The 18,289-nt window shown below is 49.7% G+C and overlaps 1 protein-coding gene across 1 annotated transcript in view; it reads left to right on the top strand.

Annotated features, from left to right (window-relative positions):
- Positions 1–18,289, top strand: part of Slit3 (slit guidance ligand 3) — a 593,310-nt gene that overhangs the window by 555,672 nt on the left and 19,349 nt on the right. Inside the window, exons 27-30 of the mRNA XM_038326237.1 lie at positions 2,919–3,016; positions 8,157–8,296; positions 11,881–11,974; positions 17,228–17,365. Coding sequence (XP_038182165.1) covers positions 2,919–3,016; positions 8,157–8,296; positions 11,881–11,974; positions 17,228–17,365 — 470 coding nt within the window. The remainder of the gene's footprint in view (positions 1–2,918; positions 3,017–8,156; positions 8,297–11,880; positions 11,975–17,227; positions 17,366–18,289) is intronic.

Genomic DNA, 18,289 nt, shown 5'->3' with positions numbered 1-18,289 from the left:
AGGGCTGGGAGGGGGTGCCCGTTGTACACTTTTGGAGGTTCTCTTATCCTGCCCTTCATACTTCTGTCTCCAATACCACTACCACCCGTGCAAGCATCCCTGAACTTTTGAGCATACTCATCCCTGCCTCTGAGCCGAGGCATCATCATCACTGATGTTGTTTACGGGGCTACGTCACCGTCACCCAGGAGGTCCCTTGCAGGTATTGTGATTCTGCAACGGCAGTGCACTCCCCGCAGTCCAGGTAGAAACTGAGCATCCCTTAAATCAGGGATCCTCACCCTGCCTAAGGCCGTGACCCTTTATGAACCCCAACCATAAAATTATTTTTGTTGTCACATCATAACTGTAATGTTGCTGTTACGTATCGTAATGCAAATATCTGATATTCCCGATGGGCGGGAAATATGTGATATTCCCACAGGTTGAGAGCCACTACCTACTGTGAAATGCTTGAGACCAGAAGCATCTCAGATTTCAGGTGTTTCTGGGTTTTATAATACTTAAATATGCATACGGATTGGTACTGTGGATCCGTGTATGAGTCCCAGAGCGCATGTAAAAAGCTGGACATTATCATGCTGTAAGAGTCGTCTCAGAACTAGAGGTCAGAGACAGGCATAGTCAGGGGGTTGCCAACCAGCCAGCCTAGACAAGCTGTCAAGACTCAGGTCCCAGTAAGAGACAGGCCATAGCGTTAGCTCAGCAGGGAGAGGTACTTTCCACACAAGCCTAGTGACTTGAGTTGGATTTCCAGAACCCGTGTAAAGTGGAAGGAAAGAGCCAGCTACTAGCTCCACAAAGTTATCTACTGGCCTCACATGCACTGTAGCCCATACTGTGTGCACACTTGCACACACGCGTGTGCATGGGCACTCATGTGCATGTGCAAACACACACACACACTAAGATATCTGGAAGATAGAACCAAGACTAAGAGTGAAATTAGCCTGTTTCATATATACACATAACCTGTATTTGTAGATATTTTTTACTATACCTGCTTTTTGACCATGACCCATCTCCTGAGGTCAAAGGTAGAATTTCCCACCTCTGATGACCTGTCAGCCCTCAGATGTTTGATGTTTTCATGTACTTTGAGTTTCTAGATCAGGCGTACTCCGTCCACCTCACTCCCATTTCATGGAACATAAAAACAAGATCAAAGAGAATTAATCATTTCCTTCGGCCATCTAGCAGCCTGCCTAGACTTGGCTCCAATCCACAGCAGCACTCCAGAGCCCAGGTTTTCAGAGGAAGAGAATAAATGGTCCGGCATAGAGGGGCCTGGTGCTGAATTTGGACTCGGCTGTCTGAGTTCATCTGTTGGCCGCCTGTTTCGCTAACTGCTGCGTAGTCTCAGACCTATTGCCTTCTCTTCCAAGTCTGCCTTCCCTACCTGTAAAAGGGAATGTAATGACAATTGTACTGATCTCATAGGCTTCTTGGGGACATTATATGTGATCGTGGCTATAAAACACTTAGCATGAGGCCAGGAATGGAAAGTGTGCTCAATAACGTGAGTGAGACTTCCTATCGCACTTTCTATTCCAGACGCTGACTTTCAGATGGGGGCCCTGAGTCACTGCGGCTTAGGGGTAAAGCCAGATAGCTCCATAAAGAGCACTTTTCCTCTCACTCCCCCTCTGAGAAACCTCTGTGTGGGGCATGGACTCACATAAAGAACCAGACAGACAAGGACAATGCCTTCCAGCTACTGGAGAGGGGCCCAGGGCTCCAGCATGCAGGAGAGTGGGAGGATGCATCTGGGCCCCCAGTGGAGGCTATCCTGGCCCAATGCCTCAGCTCACTTGGCAGTAACCACACAGCCAGGAAGCCCCAGTCCCATGCCATCACAGGCACTGGCAGCAACAGAAGACGGGACAGGCTCTTCTCAGGCAGATGGTGAGCAGGTGGTGGTGGCAGTGGGAGAGCTCCCATGATCACCCTGGCCTGGCGTGCACCCAAGTCCCTGAACCCACGGCTCAGAAATATGCAGTAGACACCTCCCCAGGCCTGGTGCTACGAGGTCCTGCAAAGGGCAACTTGGAGATCTCAAGAAAGTACAAGATTCATGTCTGAAGTATAGGATCCTAGTCCCAAGAGAGAAGGGGGAACCATGGGGCCAAGAGGACCCCTGGGCTGTTAGGTCTGTGCCTTGGAATCACCTGCTCAGAGCCTTTGTCCTCGTTTTTGCTTTGACCTGGCATGATTATCCCCACCTGCCAGACACTGGCTCCTTCTCAAGTCATACCTACCCTGAGGAGGAACCTGGTCCAGAGTAACTCTACCTCACGCCAAGGCATTGCAATTCCCAGCCTGGCCTGGCCTGGCCTTAGACTTGGGAGCAAATGCAAGTACCTAAGCTCTACTGCAGACCAACCAATCAAGGAGGAACTGGGGCAGGATGTCACTTTACAGACAGGTTATACCTTAGGTCCCCTGCTCAGTGAAACAAATAGCAATACCACCTGTTAGCTTTTACAGAACGCCTACTGTGTGCCAAGGATGTTATATAATGCACAGTGCTTCCCTCCGTGAAAGCTCCCGTGTCATTCTCATAGTAACCCCGTCACAGGTTAAAGGGCTTGGGCCCACCATGAGTCAGAAAGAGGAGGAGCTGAAAACCAAGCTCACCTTTATCCCCAATCCATACTTATGCCCCACAGTTTAAGACAGAGAAGCCTGTGAGCTCTGGGCATTGGTCCTGCTGGAGCCTGAACTCTGTACTCTCAACATCCCTCCCCTTCTCAGGAACAGCCACCAGAGGCAATGACTCCCTTTGTCTTGTATTGACCTCCTCACTTCCATCTTAGTTTCATCCCAGAGACTGCTGGGAAGTCCCTAGGGTCTCCTGGGTCGTAGCAGCCATCAGAGGCCACACTCAACAGACACTTTTCCCCACATCTGTTCCTCAGGGCAAGGACTGCACCGTGCCTATCAACACTTGCATCCAGAACCCCTGTCAGCACGGAGGTACCTGCCACCTGAGTGAGAACCACAAAGATGGGTTCAGGTAATACTCAGCCCTGACCTTCTGTCTTCTCAGAGAGCTTCCGGCTTAGACTCCTGTACGGGAATGATGTCAGTGGGGGAGGAAACACAGGAGGAAACGGGGGCATCAAAGGATAAACTGTCCCCAGAGATGCAGAGTACGGGTGCAGGATTCGAATCTAAGTGCCAGCCTCCACTGTCTGAGTCTGGAGGTCTCCAAGGGAGGCTTCGGATGCTGCTAACGTCATAGGATGGGACCCTGGCCAAGAAACCTACTCACCCCGTAGTCCCTCCTCTCTCTGCGTCACAAATAACAGGGACTACCGCTGTCACCTTCTGTGTGCCAGGTGACAACTGCACTTCCACCATCTCTCCTAAACCTTCTCACACCTCTGTTGGGGGAGGGGAATTCTGTCTGCATTGAGCAGGAAGGAAACTGAGGCACAAAGGCTAATGGTCACATGTCCTGGTCTTCTAATCAGGCTTCTAGTCCTTTCTGGCTAGACGGTAACTCCTAGGAATGGGACGGTGCCTCTGGCCCACCTGTCCCCACCAGCTCCCAGGTGCTGCAGTTTCCCCAGCAGAAGCAGGTCCCTGGGAAGGGGCTCCCCCAGCACAGCGGGTTGGGGAGCAGCCCCTTCACAATAAAGATGAGACCCTGGTGCCAGACAGGCTCTGGGCAACATCAGACCTCAAATTGCGCATAATTAACTATCAAAAGCCCTCCAGCCGAGGCTGCTGTGTGGTCTGGGGAGGAAATCTCCAGAGAACCCAGCTGGCCAGTGCATTCGCCTGCCAAGCAAGCCCCACCTAACCATGACTCCTGAAAAGTGGGCGCTCTTCCTGTTCCTGCCTGGAGTCAGCCAAACCGCCCACTTCCTGTTCACCAAGAAAAGAGGAGATGACCATGGTGGCCCCAGTCAGGAAGTGTACGTCCAGGGCTGAAAGTGGGTTCTGCCCGACTCGGGCCTGGGACAGGGTCCTGTGTTGGGGGCAGGTTCCCTGAGTGTGATTGTTCATCAAGGTCCCGCTTCGCCCTCAGTCTTGGACAATTTTCATGTAAACTGGAAACTTAACTATGAAAGACTGTAATGTCCAGATCTACGGGACTTGGGGACTGGGGCCAAAGGTTTGGGCAGAGGCAGGTGTAGGGGATGGCATGTTTGTGTGTGCTCCCAGGAGGATCCACCTTCTGCTGCATTGTTGCACTGTGACAGGCAGACAGGCCGAGACACAGTAGGGAGGGGTTTACTAAGAATAGCTCCATAGCACCTCTTGAATCCTGGAGTCAGTGCCTAGGATTTCCCAGCTGCCCTGGGAGGCTTAAAGCAATGGGAACAGGCTCTACAGTTGGAGGACTTGAGTGTGTACAGACGCAGCTCTTCCTAAAACCAGTGGGAGCGGGCATCCTAGATTCTGCTTTACCAGAAAATCTTGGGCAGTCCTTGGCCTATAGCTTCACCATTCCAGCTTCATTCTCCACTGTCACAGGGCACCAGGGTTGTGCCTGTCTCCCCATAGCTGTTCTCTTTCAAGGATTAGGGACTCCTTTGACTTTTAACTCACCATCATAGCTGCATCAGCCCCATTTCCAACAAAGGTCACATCTGAGGTCCAGAGGGTTGGTACTTCAGCCTACCACTTTTAGAGGACCACAGTCCTCTAAACACCTACAGAGTGTCAGAATTCCAGAAGCATCGCCTGCCCTCTCCACTCAGGTGCTACTGTGCCTTGCTGCATTGCCTGCTCGCCAAATGAGCAGAGGCCAGGGCCGGCTGATGGTATAGCTCAGCTACAGAGCACTTCTGCAAAAAAATCATAAAACAAACAAGCCAGTAGATGGATAGATAGATAGATAGATAGATAGATAGATAGATAGATAGATAGATAGATAGATAGACAGTCAGACAGACAGATAGAGAGACAGATAAAAGACCACAGGGTTAACCATACAGAAGAACAAAAAGGAAAATGAGACCCCAAAATCTGAACAAAGTCTCCCTGTTAGCTCGCTAACTGCTCCTGGAGTTGCCCTGGCCAACTATTATCTATTATTAAAATATATTTACTATTTATTAAAGGCAAGGGCAAATTTGTATACTAATAAGATTAAATAAATGTTGGCTAAACATTTGAGATTGTAGGACATAGAGCACCTTCAGTGTTCTTTTAGAATAGATAGATACTTTTATTTTAAAATCACCAATTCTTAGAATGACACTTTGCATAAAGACATAGTACAAAATTGCAGAAGTATAGTTAGGGCTATTTCAGAAATTGTTGGAAATTCTATACTCAACCCAAGCCAAAATCATTTAACAACTTTTTATGATGATCGGCAGCAACTCCAGTGGCATTTTTAGAGTATTCTTTCCTTGACAGTTCCGTACATGTGTACAACGTCTCTTGATCACAGCCAACCCAAATAACCCCCCCCCCCCGCTCTGCCCAGATCTCTACTAATACCTCTGCCTTCCTACCTTCAAGTCCTGTTTGGCCCAATTAGTACCCCCTGCCTGTGCATGGGTGTGGGGCCATCCCCCAAGGCCTGGGCATCCTACCAACAGCTATACCCCCGAAAAAAAATGACCCTCCTCCCCGCAGCCAACAGTTGTCCACAGCTCCTCAGGTAGGACTGTATCCTCTCCCACCCGTGCTGGGACGATGACCGGCCTGCTCTTGTGCAGATTGTCTGTGGGTAACTGCAGAACCGCTGTAAGTTCGTGAGCGCAACAGCCCTGTCATCCCGGAAGGACAGTTTCGCAGCCTTCCTCCAGCTCGTATATTCTTTCCACCGCCCCTTCCTTGATGTTCCCTGATGAGCCTCAGGGACAGTCGATGTAAATGTCCCACTTGGGACTACCCCTTATAATACTCAACTACCCCTTATCCTCTGCACTTTGACCACCCAAGTTTGCTAGTCATTCTAATCTGGGGGTCTAGACATCCGTATCTGGAGGCATTTGAAGACGTGTCCACTTAGTGAGAAGGTTCCCCACCTTAAGCCTGTGACCCCCTGAGCCATGGGCTTTGACATTCTAATCTAATCCAATCCAGAGACACAATAATTGATGAGGGGTGGTGATAGGGAAATATTTTCAAAATCCTTACTATTTCAGTTTTAAAATTGTATTAACAGTCACATTTTCTGCACTCGGACTGCACGTGTGCAGTTAAAACACTGCGGTTCATAGCACACAGGCGTCTCCAGTCTGAGCAGAGGTGTTTGCACCACTGTGGTGTGACAGCATGCATGGGGCAGAGTGCACGCGGATGCTCAGGAAGCAAAGCTGCAGAGAGGTCACGTGATGCGGCACCAGCCAGCACGGCCACAGACACCTGGGATTCATTATGCATTTGATTTTTAATTCAATTTTGGACTGTGTTTATTCAGAAACCTTTCGCTGTTGCCAGAATTTTCACAATCCCTACGTTCAGTTATAGGATCCCATATGGGGGTCACAATCCACCGTGTAAAAAGCTTCAGCTTGAAGAACCCCTTCAAGGTACCAGATAAAGGCCGGGCGGTGGTGGCGCACGCCTTTAATCCCAGCGCTCAGGAGGCAGAGGCAGGCGGATCTCTGAGTTCGAGGCCAGCCTGGTCTACAAGAGCTAGTTCCAGGACAGGCTCTAAAAACTACAGGGAAACCCTGTCTCGAAAAAAAAAAAGGTACCTGATAAAGACAGGAGAGACTTTGACGTGCCCGCACCCTCTCTTCAACCATTAGCAACATCTGCTCTGTTGACTAACCATCACATCTTTTGTCCCTGCCAGGCCCTGAAAAGTCCCAGGGAATTGTTTTGGGTGATGGAGGACAACTAACAGTTACTACTTGTTTAGGATCGTGGAGCACCTACCCCTGTGTGACTGTAAAGAACTGGCCCTTTTCATGATACCCTGGGTCTACAACAGGAAGGGGGAATAAGAATCATTTTGCACTGTTATTCATTAGCTCAACCCTCAAACGTCCTTGGACTTTTGTAGAAAATGTGATACAATTTTCAGGTTGTAAGGAAATGGATAAAGTAGGATTCTGGGGCCATGAAATTTGTTTTCTCTTAGTTTAGTTTACTTTTTAAATCTATATCTAAAATCAGAGCAGTCTCGGAATAGAGGCCTGGACTTCAGGTCTAAAGCCTGAGCCACTTCCGGGGATGACCACAGCTCCTTGACCCGAACTTGGACCCTGCAAAGAGAGAACTTCACAGAAGCCCTTCATCAGACACTAGCTCCCTCCCACCCCTCCACACTTCCTAACCTGTGGCTTCTGCACTGCTGCCCAGGCTTGATGTGTTCTCATTTAACCTCGTATGCCCACTCCTATGAGCAGGGCTTGGCAGGGATGGGGCGGGGAGGAAATCTCAAACAGATGTTCTGCAGCAGAGGCGGATGAAAGAAGCGCACCTGCTGATTGGGGTCCTTTGAGATGCGCACACAAAGGGTCCTTGGTCTTGGCAAGAGAGGAGTCCTCCCACTCCAGCTCCTCAGAGGCTGGGGTGGTGGGACAGGGCAGACGTAGCAGCAGGGGAGATGGTTCTGGTGGATTTTGTCTAGAGCTAAGTATACCGAGTGCCTTCTCTGAGGTTGTCTGTCCTTCCACTTGTTCCGTTGCACATATAACATCATTAGATCTTATCAGTGCACAAGGTCAGACATCTGGAAAGTGCCAGGCCAGAATGCATTCCCTGCAGGCCTAGCTGCAGAGCCGTGACCTTGACCAAGATGCCCAGTCTACCCCTCGATATGGAAGGTTTGCCTTAGAAGGAAACATTATGGGGAGTGCTTTTCCTCCCCTCTCTGTCTACCCCACAGAGAAGCCAAAGGAAAGGAGGATTCAAATACAGCTGTAGGGACTTAAGCCATTTCCAGGAAACCACTTCCAGCTGTGGAGAGGTGGAGGGACTTTGCTGTATAAAGCAAGGTAGGGGACCAGAACACTGCCTGGAAATGAGTAGCTAGACAAAATGACCTTGCAGGTTCCTAAGTGTCTTCCTAGTCGGGTCTCCAAGACCTCAGCATCCACTGTGCTGTCTTAGACGTCCAGCCAGCAGAGAGACCTGATGATTGTGTTTTCTATCCCCTGCCATTCCTGCCTTCCTCTCAAACCTGCCCTGTCCTCTGACCCTGGAAACCCCTCCGTTCTACACACACATCCCTAAAGCTGCTCCTGCCCGCTGGGCTTTGAGGGACAACGGTGTGAGATCAACCCGGATGACTGTGAGGACAACGACTGTGAAAACAATGCCACCTGTGTGGACGGCATCAACAACTACGCATGCGTGTGCCCACCTAATTACACAGGTAACGGTCGAGGGGGACGCGCTCATGCCGGTGTGTTTGTGGGGTGGGGTGGGGCGGGGCTGAGGATGTCACTAAGAGAACACAGTTTTCTTAATGATATCCTGGAAGTAGGAGGGAGACAGACACCCCCACTCAGTACCCTCTCTGTTGTTTGTCCCGCTCCCACTCCTCCCACTTTGGAACTTACTGAGGCTCTCCCACCTGCCTGTGCGGCGCTTATGGCCACCCCTTTGGGAACCCCGCATGTTTGAGGCTGGGCAGAGAGGTGTGGTCACAGTTGGGGCTTTGTTTAGTTCTGGAAATCTGTCCCCCACACGCTCTTCTTGGAGCTGGGAATGCAAAACTGATCAAAACCCAGTTCCTTCTCAGAAGAGGCTTAAGGTCAGGCCGAGAAACATGAGCTTGCGTGGGAGGAAAAGTGGGGGGCAGGAGGGTTGTGAGACCACAGCGGAGAATTTACCCGGCTGGAGGATACACAGAAGGCTCCCATGGGAAGGGTTCCTCTGGAATGTCTTCCCTCCCACCCACCCACCACCAAAACCCAACACCTCTGTTTCCTGCATCCACAAGCCCTCATGAGGATATTTAAATACTCCTTTTGCTTGGGAAGCAAAATGTCACCAACTGATGCAAGCAGACTGCTTTGTGGTGAAGTCAACCTGAAGCGGCATATCCCAGACTATGCGCCCATGAATTCTTTGAAAAATGAACCCATAGAATTTAACTCCGTGGTTTTAGAAAACAGTAATAATTATAAAATCTGAAAAACACTGCATGTAAGAATAGCCGTCTCCTTGGAGCTGTGACTCTAAGAGACATGGTGGCGTTGTGAACGTTCCAGCTTTAAGGGGTGCTGTGTGTGTCTCTTCCCAATGTACTTGATCTCCAAGACTTCTTGCGCCACCCCGCAGCCCCATTACAGACCTAGACATGTTGTGTTCTAAGTAATGCCATTTGGAAATGCAAACCTAAGACAAGGGGAAAATGTGATAGTACTATTGGGGGCTCCCTTGTACTCGTCCATGGAGCCCAGCTGTTCTGTGAAGCAGAGCAGGCCGGGAGTGGGGATGTCCAGGTTGTCATGCCTGCAGAGGTAGGAGTACAAAAACTCCCTTTGCCCCTCCTGAGACTTAACTGTCAAGCCCTCAGCTCAAGAGCCAGGGATTCCCAAGAATAACTTTGAACCTATACCAAGGCCAGTGAAAGACCATCAGCTCTACTCGCTCCAAGCTTCCTGGTGCAGACAAGGCCTTGTGCTGGGAGCATGTGCAGGGGAACGCCCATATGCCCTTCCTCTCACCCTCTGCTGAGAGCGTGGTAATAACCAAGAATTGGTATTGGCAACAGGCAACCATTACTGGGGGCACTTACTGTGTGCACTATATGCAGAACGCTGACATTAAGTCTATGGCTTGGCTCAGGGCTTCTGCCTACCTAAGATAATAGAGAGCCCTGTACAACATCAAATCTTTGCTATGCTCAGTGCCAAAAGAGAATCATGATGCCAGCAGCTAAGGGGTAAGCAGAGAGGCTTAAATTGGCTCTGTAGCAGAGATGGACTTTAAAAAAATCCCAGCATGCCAGGCGGTGGTGGCACATGCCTTTAATCCCAGCACTTGGGAGGCTGAGGCAGGCAGATCTCTGAGTTCGAGGCCAGCCTGATCTACAAAGCAAGTTCCAGGACAGGCTCCAAAGCTACCCAGAGAAACCCTGTCTCTGGAAAAAAAAAATCCCAGCAAGCAGATAGGCATGGAAGCAGGGAGCTGAGGTCAGCCCTCTGCCTAGGGCAGCCCTGTCTGATCTGCAAGTGACCAGGCTACTACAGGTATGTTGCAGCTTACACCTGAGGGGGAGCTGTCTTAGGGTTTGCTACTGTTGTGAAGAGACATTATGATAAAGGAAACATTTAACTGAGGTGGGGCCTTACAGTTCAGAGGTCCAGTCAATTATCATCATGGCCGTTAGCTTGCTGGAGTGTCGACAGACATGATACTGGCTGCATCTTGGTCAGGAGGCAACAGAAAGTGAACTGACTGTCACGCTGAGGGGAGCTTGAGGAAAAAAAGACCTCAGAGCCCACCCTCACAGCAACACTTCTTCCAACAAGGCCACACCTCCGAGTAGTGCCACTCCCTTTGAGAGCTATTTTCTTTCAGACCACCACAGGAGCGTTGTGGCTTCTCTGTCATAAGAAGCGTCCACATCCTACCCAGACATGTGTCTATGACCCCGAGTCTCTTCAGGGCACTAGGACGAGGAGAAGGCCTCCCAAGAACACAGAGCCTCTTCCTGGGCAGATATGAGTGGTACAGTTCAGGTCTAACTCAGGGCAGGATAGGGCTCAGCCTGTCCCCACCGCAGCATGGGCTAGTCTCTGAGGTGGTATCTCATGCCATCACCAACCAGCCACCTTCATACTTCCTGTCCCTGTTAGCTTCCTATTTGCTCCTGACACCAACCCCCTGGCCTTCTGAAAAGAGCTTCCAAGGTTAGAAATGTTTCTGTCTTAGATCATCTCCTCCTAGGCTTTTGGCTGATCTTTCAGAGGACTTGGGTTCAAACCCCAGCACCCACATGGGAGCTCAGAACTGTCTCTAATATCAGTCCTATGGGATCTGATGCCCTCTACTGGCCTCTGCAGGCAAAACTCGTGAATAAAAATAAAAATACATAGAAATAAAAACAAATAAAACTTTTATTGAAAAATAAAATCCTGGCTTTAAAGCACCACTCTGTGATACAGTCCTTCCTCCTTTCCCTATAACTACATTCCTAACACAGACACAGATTTTTCAGGTGATGCAGGCTTATCAGATTTATCCACACTCACCATCCCTGGGTACTTAGGACACATTTGGCATTTTGCAGCGCTGTGAACTTCAAAGGTAGTATATCCAGAGATCAGAACTACAATCTCCTTCATTTCCTTCTGTGAAACATTCAGCTGGCTTTCTTGACTGTGGCAGCTGTCGCATCCCTGGTCCATTTTTTCCAGGAAGCTTCCCCTGGCCCCCTGAGCAAGGCTGTGGGTCCCTGTCTTTGTGTCCACAGTTCAGTGTCGTGGTGGCATTCACACCTGTGGGTGGTAACTGCCCGCCTGTTTGCAGACTATTCTCACTAAACAGTCGTAGAGGATAAAACTTGTCAGTGCTGTGTTCCCAGCACCTGGTACCGTGCCTCACATCAATAAATAGATGGCAAATAGGAAAAATATCAATATAAATAAGCATAGGCCTAGGTCAGGGTCTGACCTGTGGCTTCAGCTGCAGCGGCTCCAGAAATGTCAAGGAAATCAGCCAGACGGTGCTGAGTGTCCAGGAGAGACTCCAGGGACCTCCTCTCTGTCACTCAGGTACCTGAGTGTGTCTTCCCATATGGTGTCTTTTTTTCTTTTCCTTTTTCTTTCTTTCTGAGTCAGGGAAACTGGATCAGGAGTCCAGTCGAGATGATATTACCAAGAGAAGAATGTAGGGCTCCTGGTATCCGTGGCTTATGGCCTCAAGTGGGACAAGTGGGGACCTTGTGGCCTTGGTGACCCCCACTATCCTCCCAGAAGCCTAATTTCTCTTCCCCGTGATCTCCAGGGGAGCTGTGTGATGAGGTGATCGACTACTGTGTGCCTGAGCTGAACCTCTGTCAACACGAGGCCAAGTGCATCTCCCTGGACAAAGGATTCAGGTAAGGCTGGCCTCATGTCCTGGCACGGAGCCCTGAGGAGTCTGGCTCCAATGCCGGGGTTTGAAGTTCTGAGTCAGGCAGTGTCTGTCTCCCCCTGCACAGCCTGTCACCCCATCTTCCTCCCCACTGCATCTCTATCTGACCCAGACCTGGTCATATTTCCACAAGTTGACTTTATCTTTTATAGTTTTTTCCTTTCTGTATTCTTCTAATGATAGAAGCAGATAAAGAGATGGACACGTTCCCTCTTCCTCTCCCCTTCCCTTTTCCTTCTCCTCTCTTAGCATCTCTTTCCTTCCCAGAGCTGAATAGGAGGGACCATCCACAGAAGGAATCATCAAAGGTTAATGCACCATCTGAAAGGTGTCTGCTCACCTGCCCAATGTGTAACCCTTGTAGCAGGCCGCCTTCATGATCCTGCTTCCCCGTGGCCACAGAAAGTTTGCTAGACTGCACCTGGGGGAGGGAGGTGGTGGAACCAGGAGTTCCAACTAGGTCCAACAGTTACTGCTGTTGGCGGAATATTCTCCATCTCCAGCGGCAGAGCCAACGAGGGGTCCCCGTGAGGAATTTGTAGAGTTAGGAAGAGGCAGACAGAGAAGGCCACCCAGTGCTTGAACCTGAGTGTATCTTCCCATATGGTGTCTTGTTTTCCTTTCTCTATGTGTGTGTGAGTGTGTATGTGCGTGTGTGTGTATTTGTGTGTGTGTGTTGTACATGTGAGCGGGTGCTCTCACCACCGTGGCATGTGTTTGTGCCACAGGTTGCCGTGGAATATCAAAGGAGGATCAATCACTTTCCAAGCCTGAAATTTGCAGTGCCGTGACTGGCTTTAGTGTGGGGTCTGGGGGGTCTGAACCTGGGTTCTCAGGCTTGCACAGCAAGCCTTTTACCCCTGAGCCACCTCCCCAGATCTCTATTATCCTTTCCTGTTGCAAAACCCTGGGCCTGTTGTTCATCTCTAGGGCAATTGGAAGAGGTGTGAGGCCTCTGGCTTTGCCAAGATAAAGGAAGGCACGGCTGCTGTGTGTACCACCCTGAGCTAGTCCACCCAGCTGCTCATGCCCCTCTGACATATGCTAGGAAGAAGCTTCAGGAGCGGCAGGTCACCTGAGGGCAACCCCCAGACTCCTCTCAACCCCAGGAGCCAACATCAAGTAGGAGCCTCTGTTTCCTAAATACCAGGCTGTGTTCTGTAAGTGGACAGAACTCTGTGAAGTGCAACCTGGAGATAGGAAACATGCCGAATCCACGCTTGGTCCCAAAGCAGAGATGCCAAGACTGTCAGACAAAGGGCTGTGGGGGTGCCAGGGAGGGGAATGAGTAGTGACTAGCCCTCAGTCACACCGAATGAGAAGAAGAGTATCATCCAAGGTCTAGTGGAAAGACAGCAGACTTAGAGGGCATGGACTTTGAAAGAACACACCAGGCCATGGAAACTGGTCAGGGGTGGGTGTGGACACAGAGAGTTAGAGCTGCCATAGAGTTTTCATGAGCCTCTGATGTTTGTTCTGAAAACCTCACCCTCTGCTATAACCAAGGGCCCTTGAGTCTGGGACAGTACAGGAAAAGAGACACGAGCCAAGCTTTCCTTGAGTCCTCTTATTTCTATATCATGTCATGTCTCCTAGGAGACAGTATCTCAGAAAGTCTATATAAACCAACACGGTAATGGTAGTTTTTATATTCAAATGCACTTAAACAATAATCCATTCTTCCAATGAGGCATTTTATTATTGTGTCCCCTCCCCTCCCATCATCAAACATTTGATATCCCACAGCAGCCTAGCAGGACATTACTGAGAGAGAGTGACGTGCTTGGGACAGCTTTCGCTTATCTTTAGGGATACTTTAATGAGATCTCAATGTCAGGCAGATCTGCCCAGAGACCCTGAAAATAGCAAAGATCCCATTGACTCATGTACACTGAAAAGTGCATGCTGTACCTGGTCTCATGAACACCCCATGCTTTCAGTAGTGAAAAACTGGGACCCTCACAGCCCAAACCCAGTGACACAGACCCAGCTGCCTAGAAGCTAAGAGAGAAGAGGGGCTGCACGTCAACCCAGGTCCGTCTGACTTCTCAGCTAGACCCAGATACTCCAGGTGTCCTTGGCCCCACAGTCACTAGATCGCGTTATCAACATGGAAGATACAGCAAAATGTTTGAAAACAAAAGGAGTTGAAGTGGCACCACCTGCAGCTTCTGCAGTCTGAGAAGTATTATGTAGTCCCTGCTGTGACGAGCAAGTGAGGTGCTCAAACCCATACCTCGTGGAAATGTGTTCGAAATGTAGTGCCTACGCACGCTCCCTGTAGCTGCACTCTGTGTGTGTGTGTGTGTGTGTGTGTGTGTGTGTGTGTGTGTGTGTGTGTGTTTGAAGATGGAGTTTCTCTGTGAGCCCTGGCTATTCTAGAACTCACTCAGTAGACCAGGCTGGCCTCAAACTCATAGATCCTCTCGCCTCTGCCTCCCAAGTGCTGGGCTTAAAGTTGTGCACCACCACTGCCCAGAGCTTTTTTTTTTAATGGCAAAATCCTTTGCTCATTAACGTCTAAGAAGGCTATGCCAACAAGAGTTTGTAGACACTCTCGCCTCCAGGCCTCCACCACTGACTTTAGAAGTGGAAGTAGCTTCCTTACTCATCGGTTGCCTTGAACTTCATGTTTTAAAGGTTGATTTTTTTTTATCCTATTAAATGTTGAGGAGCTGTTTTTGAGCCTTGGAGAAGGCCTGTTTGTTTCAGCTGCTCTCCTGGGCTCTTGTGGATCCAAGTAACGAAACTCAAATGCCTGCCAAGGCTGGGGTTTGGTTTGGGTTTTAATCTTTTTTAGCTAGTTTACAAAATAATGGGCTTCATTTTGACATCCTCATGCACATGTACATTCTTGTGCCTTGATCATCTTGTCCTTCCCACCCTCTTCCAGCCCTCCTCCAGGCCCAGATTTACCAGCAGCTAAAATATAGAAGCAGAATTTCAATGCATTTCTAGTTTGTTTCTTTAGAAAACTGGCTGAGCCAGTTTTGGTGGCAGATGCTTCTTTGAAATTTTTTAAAGATTTATTTTTTACTTCATGTGTACAGATAAAATAGCAATCAATGCCTGGGGCCTAAGAAGGCCAGAAGGAAGAATCAGATACCCTGAAAGCAGAGGTGTAGACTTGAGAACTTCCATGTGGGTGCCAAGAACAGAACCTGGATGCTCTGCAAAAGCAACAAGTGCTCTTAACCAATGAACCATCCCTCTAAGTCTGCCCCCCGACCTTTGTTTTTTTTTTAAATTTTTGCATATGTGTATATGCATGTGTGTACAAATTCCTGCGGAGGCCAGAAGAGCATGTTGGATCCTACTGGAACTATAGTTACAGGTGTTTGTGAGCTGCCTGATGTGGGTGCTGGGAACTGAACTTGGGACCTCTGTGAGAGCAGCAAGGGTTCTTAACTGGTGAACCATCTCTCTAGCCCTGATGGCAGATACTTTAACGCCAGGATTTAGAGACCCGCATAGAAGTCTCAAGAGTTTGAGGTCAGCCTAGGGAGTTTGAGGCTAATCTGGCTTTGTCACAAGACCTTATCTTTAAAAAAAATTTTTTTAAAGCCTGAGGGAGGGAGGGAGGGAGGGAGGAAGGAAGAAGAGAGAGAGAGAGAGAGAGAGAGAGAGAGAGAGAGAGAGAGAGAGAGAGAGAGAGGAGAAAGAGGAAGGAAGAAAAGGAAGGAAGGAAGGAAGGAAGGAAGGAAGGAAGGAAGGAAGAAAGAAAGAAAGAAAGAAAGAAAGAAAGAAAGAAAGAAAGAAAGAAAGAAGGAAGGAAGACACTTTGGCAGACCACATCCTTAAATATACTCTGATGTAGCAATAGGTTGCACATCTTGGATTTGCCAGCCAAGTCCATTAAAGGTGAACCAATTGAATACTAGTAAAATTCACCAGATCTGAACACACACAGGTCCACCCAGATTCTGGAACTGTTTCTACAGGGCCACCATGTGCCTTCAGAATCTTTTCTAGTCAACCACTTACCTAGCTCTGGTGTGATGCTGGGATTCTGTCCCACTCTGTTCCTAAGGGGAAGGAGTACAGAGAGGCAGGGAGGAGTCTGTCTGTCTCTGTCTCTCCCCCTCCCCCTCCCCCTCCCCCTCCCCCTCCCTCTCCCTCTCCCTCTCTCTTCAGGTCCTGAGGGTGCAAGCTAAGAATTCAAAGCTCTTCCTTACCCTACACTCCCTGCCTGTGCCGCCTCTCCCTTTGCCTTGGAGAGATGGCATTTTGATTTTTTTACTCTGCCCAAAAGAATTGAGCTGATACACAGGCCTTTCAGGAGGGAGAGAGACAAGTGGACACTGTGTCATATTTGTAGGGCTGCCTCAGGCCTAGGTACTCTCAGGTCTGTTTCTAGGCAGGGATTTCGGTTTTGTGTGACCTCAGACAAATGAGCCACAGACACATGGTCTGGCTACCTACAGGCTTAGTTTGGGTGCTAGAGAATTATGGTAGGGCTATGGACCCTCTGCTCTCTGGAGAAGGCTGGACCAGTTGAACTGGGGCCTGCTCAAGGGCAGCTTCTTCTATCCTGTCCTCTGGGAAATAAGAGCTTTGAATCCTTTCTAAGTTTGCCTGTCTGAACAAGCCGTGAAACAAAGGCAAAGGTATACAGACGCCATCATGGCCTTCATCCTCGGTCATCATCTCTGTATGGTGCCGTCACAACACTGGGACAGTCAGCGTTCACTGTACTCCAGAGTAGTAGGGCTTATCAAGGAGCAGTGGCCTTGAAAGAACATGCAAGATAGAGAGGCCACCGTGAGTGGCCAGGACACCTATATAACATCTGTCACAGTAAATGTAGCTGTCACTCGATGTGGCGTTGGGGAGGTGGCTTGAGTGTTTTCTGAACGCCGCTTTGGATAGGGCCTCCCCTGCAGGCCCCTGGGGATCTGATGAGATGCCCCTTGAAGGTGCGCAGCCAGGTGTCTGACGGGAAGGGAGAAGGAACCACATATGGCCCAGATCTGTTGTGATGCCTCCCGTGTTCCCAGCCCAGTTCTGAAAACAAAACGTGTCCCCTCCACACAACAGATAGACCTTGACTCTGCGAGCAAAGGCCATGCACCATGAGTGGAGCCCAGTAGCAGAGGCGGGCCTGGTGAACCCTTCAGGAACTAGAGCACAGGGAGAGAGGTTTGGCAACAGGAGGCGCCAGAGCACCTGCCGGCAAGTTGGCAGACCCTGAGCAAGCGTCTCTCTGCGTGTGTTCCAGGTGTGAATGTGTCCCTGGTTACAGTGGGAAGCTGTGCGAGACAGACAATGACGACTGCACAGCTCACAAGTGCCGCCACGGAGCCCAGTGTGTGGACGCGGTCAATGGCTACTCATGCGTCTGCCCCCAAGGCTTCAGGTATGACACAGGAGCACCTCAGAAGGAAGGTAGCCTGGCAGAAGGCGGCAGGGATACAGGGCTCCCTGCAGCGAACCAGGGCAACTCCATGTAGAAGTTAGATTTGAGTCCACGCTCACATTGTCACACATGCGTGATGCTACCTAACCGAAGATGCCAACCATCTTGGAGCCCAGCTTGTGGGGTGGCTGGAAACAAAAAAAACATTTGTAGCATCTTAATGGCAGAAAAAGACGTGAGGGCTGAGGGTGTAGCTCAATGTTCATCGTGCATGTGAGGCCAGGTCCAGTCCCTAGCACCAAATGATAAAAGACAATGAAAAAATGTGGTAATTCAGTAGAGTTTTGGGGGCCCATCTCTGGAATTGGTGCTAAAAGAAATGTCAAGTAAGAGGCATTGGTCAGGTGGTTAGATGTCTGTGGAGTATGTAGTAAAAGCAGCCTGGGCTCCAGGTCCCCCTCAACCTGGACTGGAAGGGTTAATCATGAGGTTGCAGGAAACTAGGGAGCAGAGACTGTTACTCTTTTAAAGATAGTGGAGGGGGAAGGTTGGTCCCATGAGGGGCAACCAGTTCCACGAGGGACTGCGGTGGGTCACCCAAAGCCTCAAGGCCTTTGTGAGTCCCCAGAGGCCTGGTGGGTCAGCAGGTGGAAGACCACAGTGGGTGAGAGACAGACAGATATGCTATTCAGAGAGATAGTTTGGGTATAAAATTTATTTAGTGGGTTATGGAAGAAAAAAGGGGAGGATGGGAGGGAGAGAGAGAGAGGGGGAGAGGTGAGAAAAGAGGAAGAGAGGGGGAGAGGAGGCAGGAGATCCACTTACCTCAGCGGAAGGGGAGGGGTGTTGGGAGTGGGCGGGGCTTGTCTCTTAAAGGGACAGGGTACCCAGGTGACAGGCCAGCAGATCATAACAGAGACTGAA

Source organism: Arvicola amphibius, chromosome 4, assembly GCF_903992535.2.
Source record: "Arvicola amphibius chromosome 4, mArvAmp1.2, whole genome shotgun sequence".
NCBI classification, from domain to species: Eukaryota; Metazoa; Chordata; class Mammalia; order Rodentia; family Cricetidae; genus Arvicola; species Arvicola amphibius.
The sequence above is the reverse complement of the archived record's forward strand: the minus strand, read 5'-3'. Positions and strand labels throughout refer to the sequence as shown.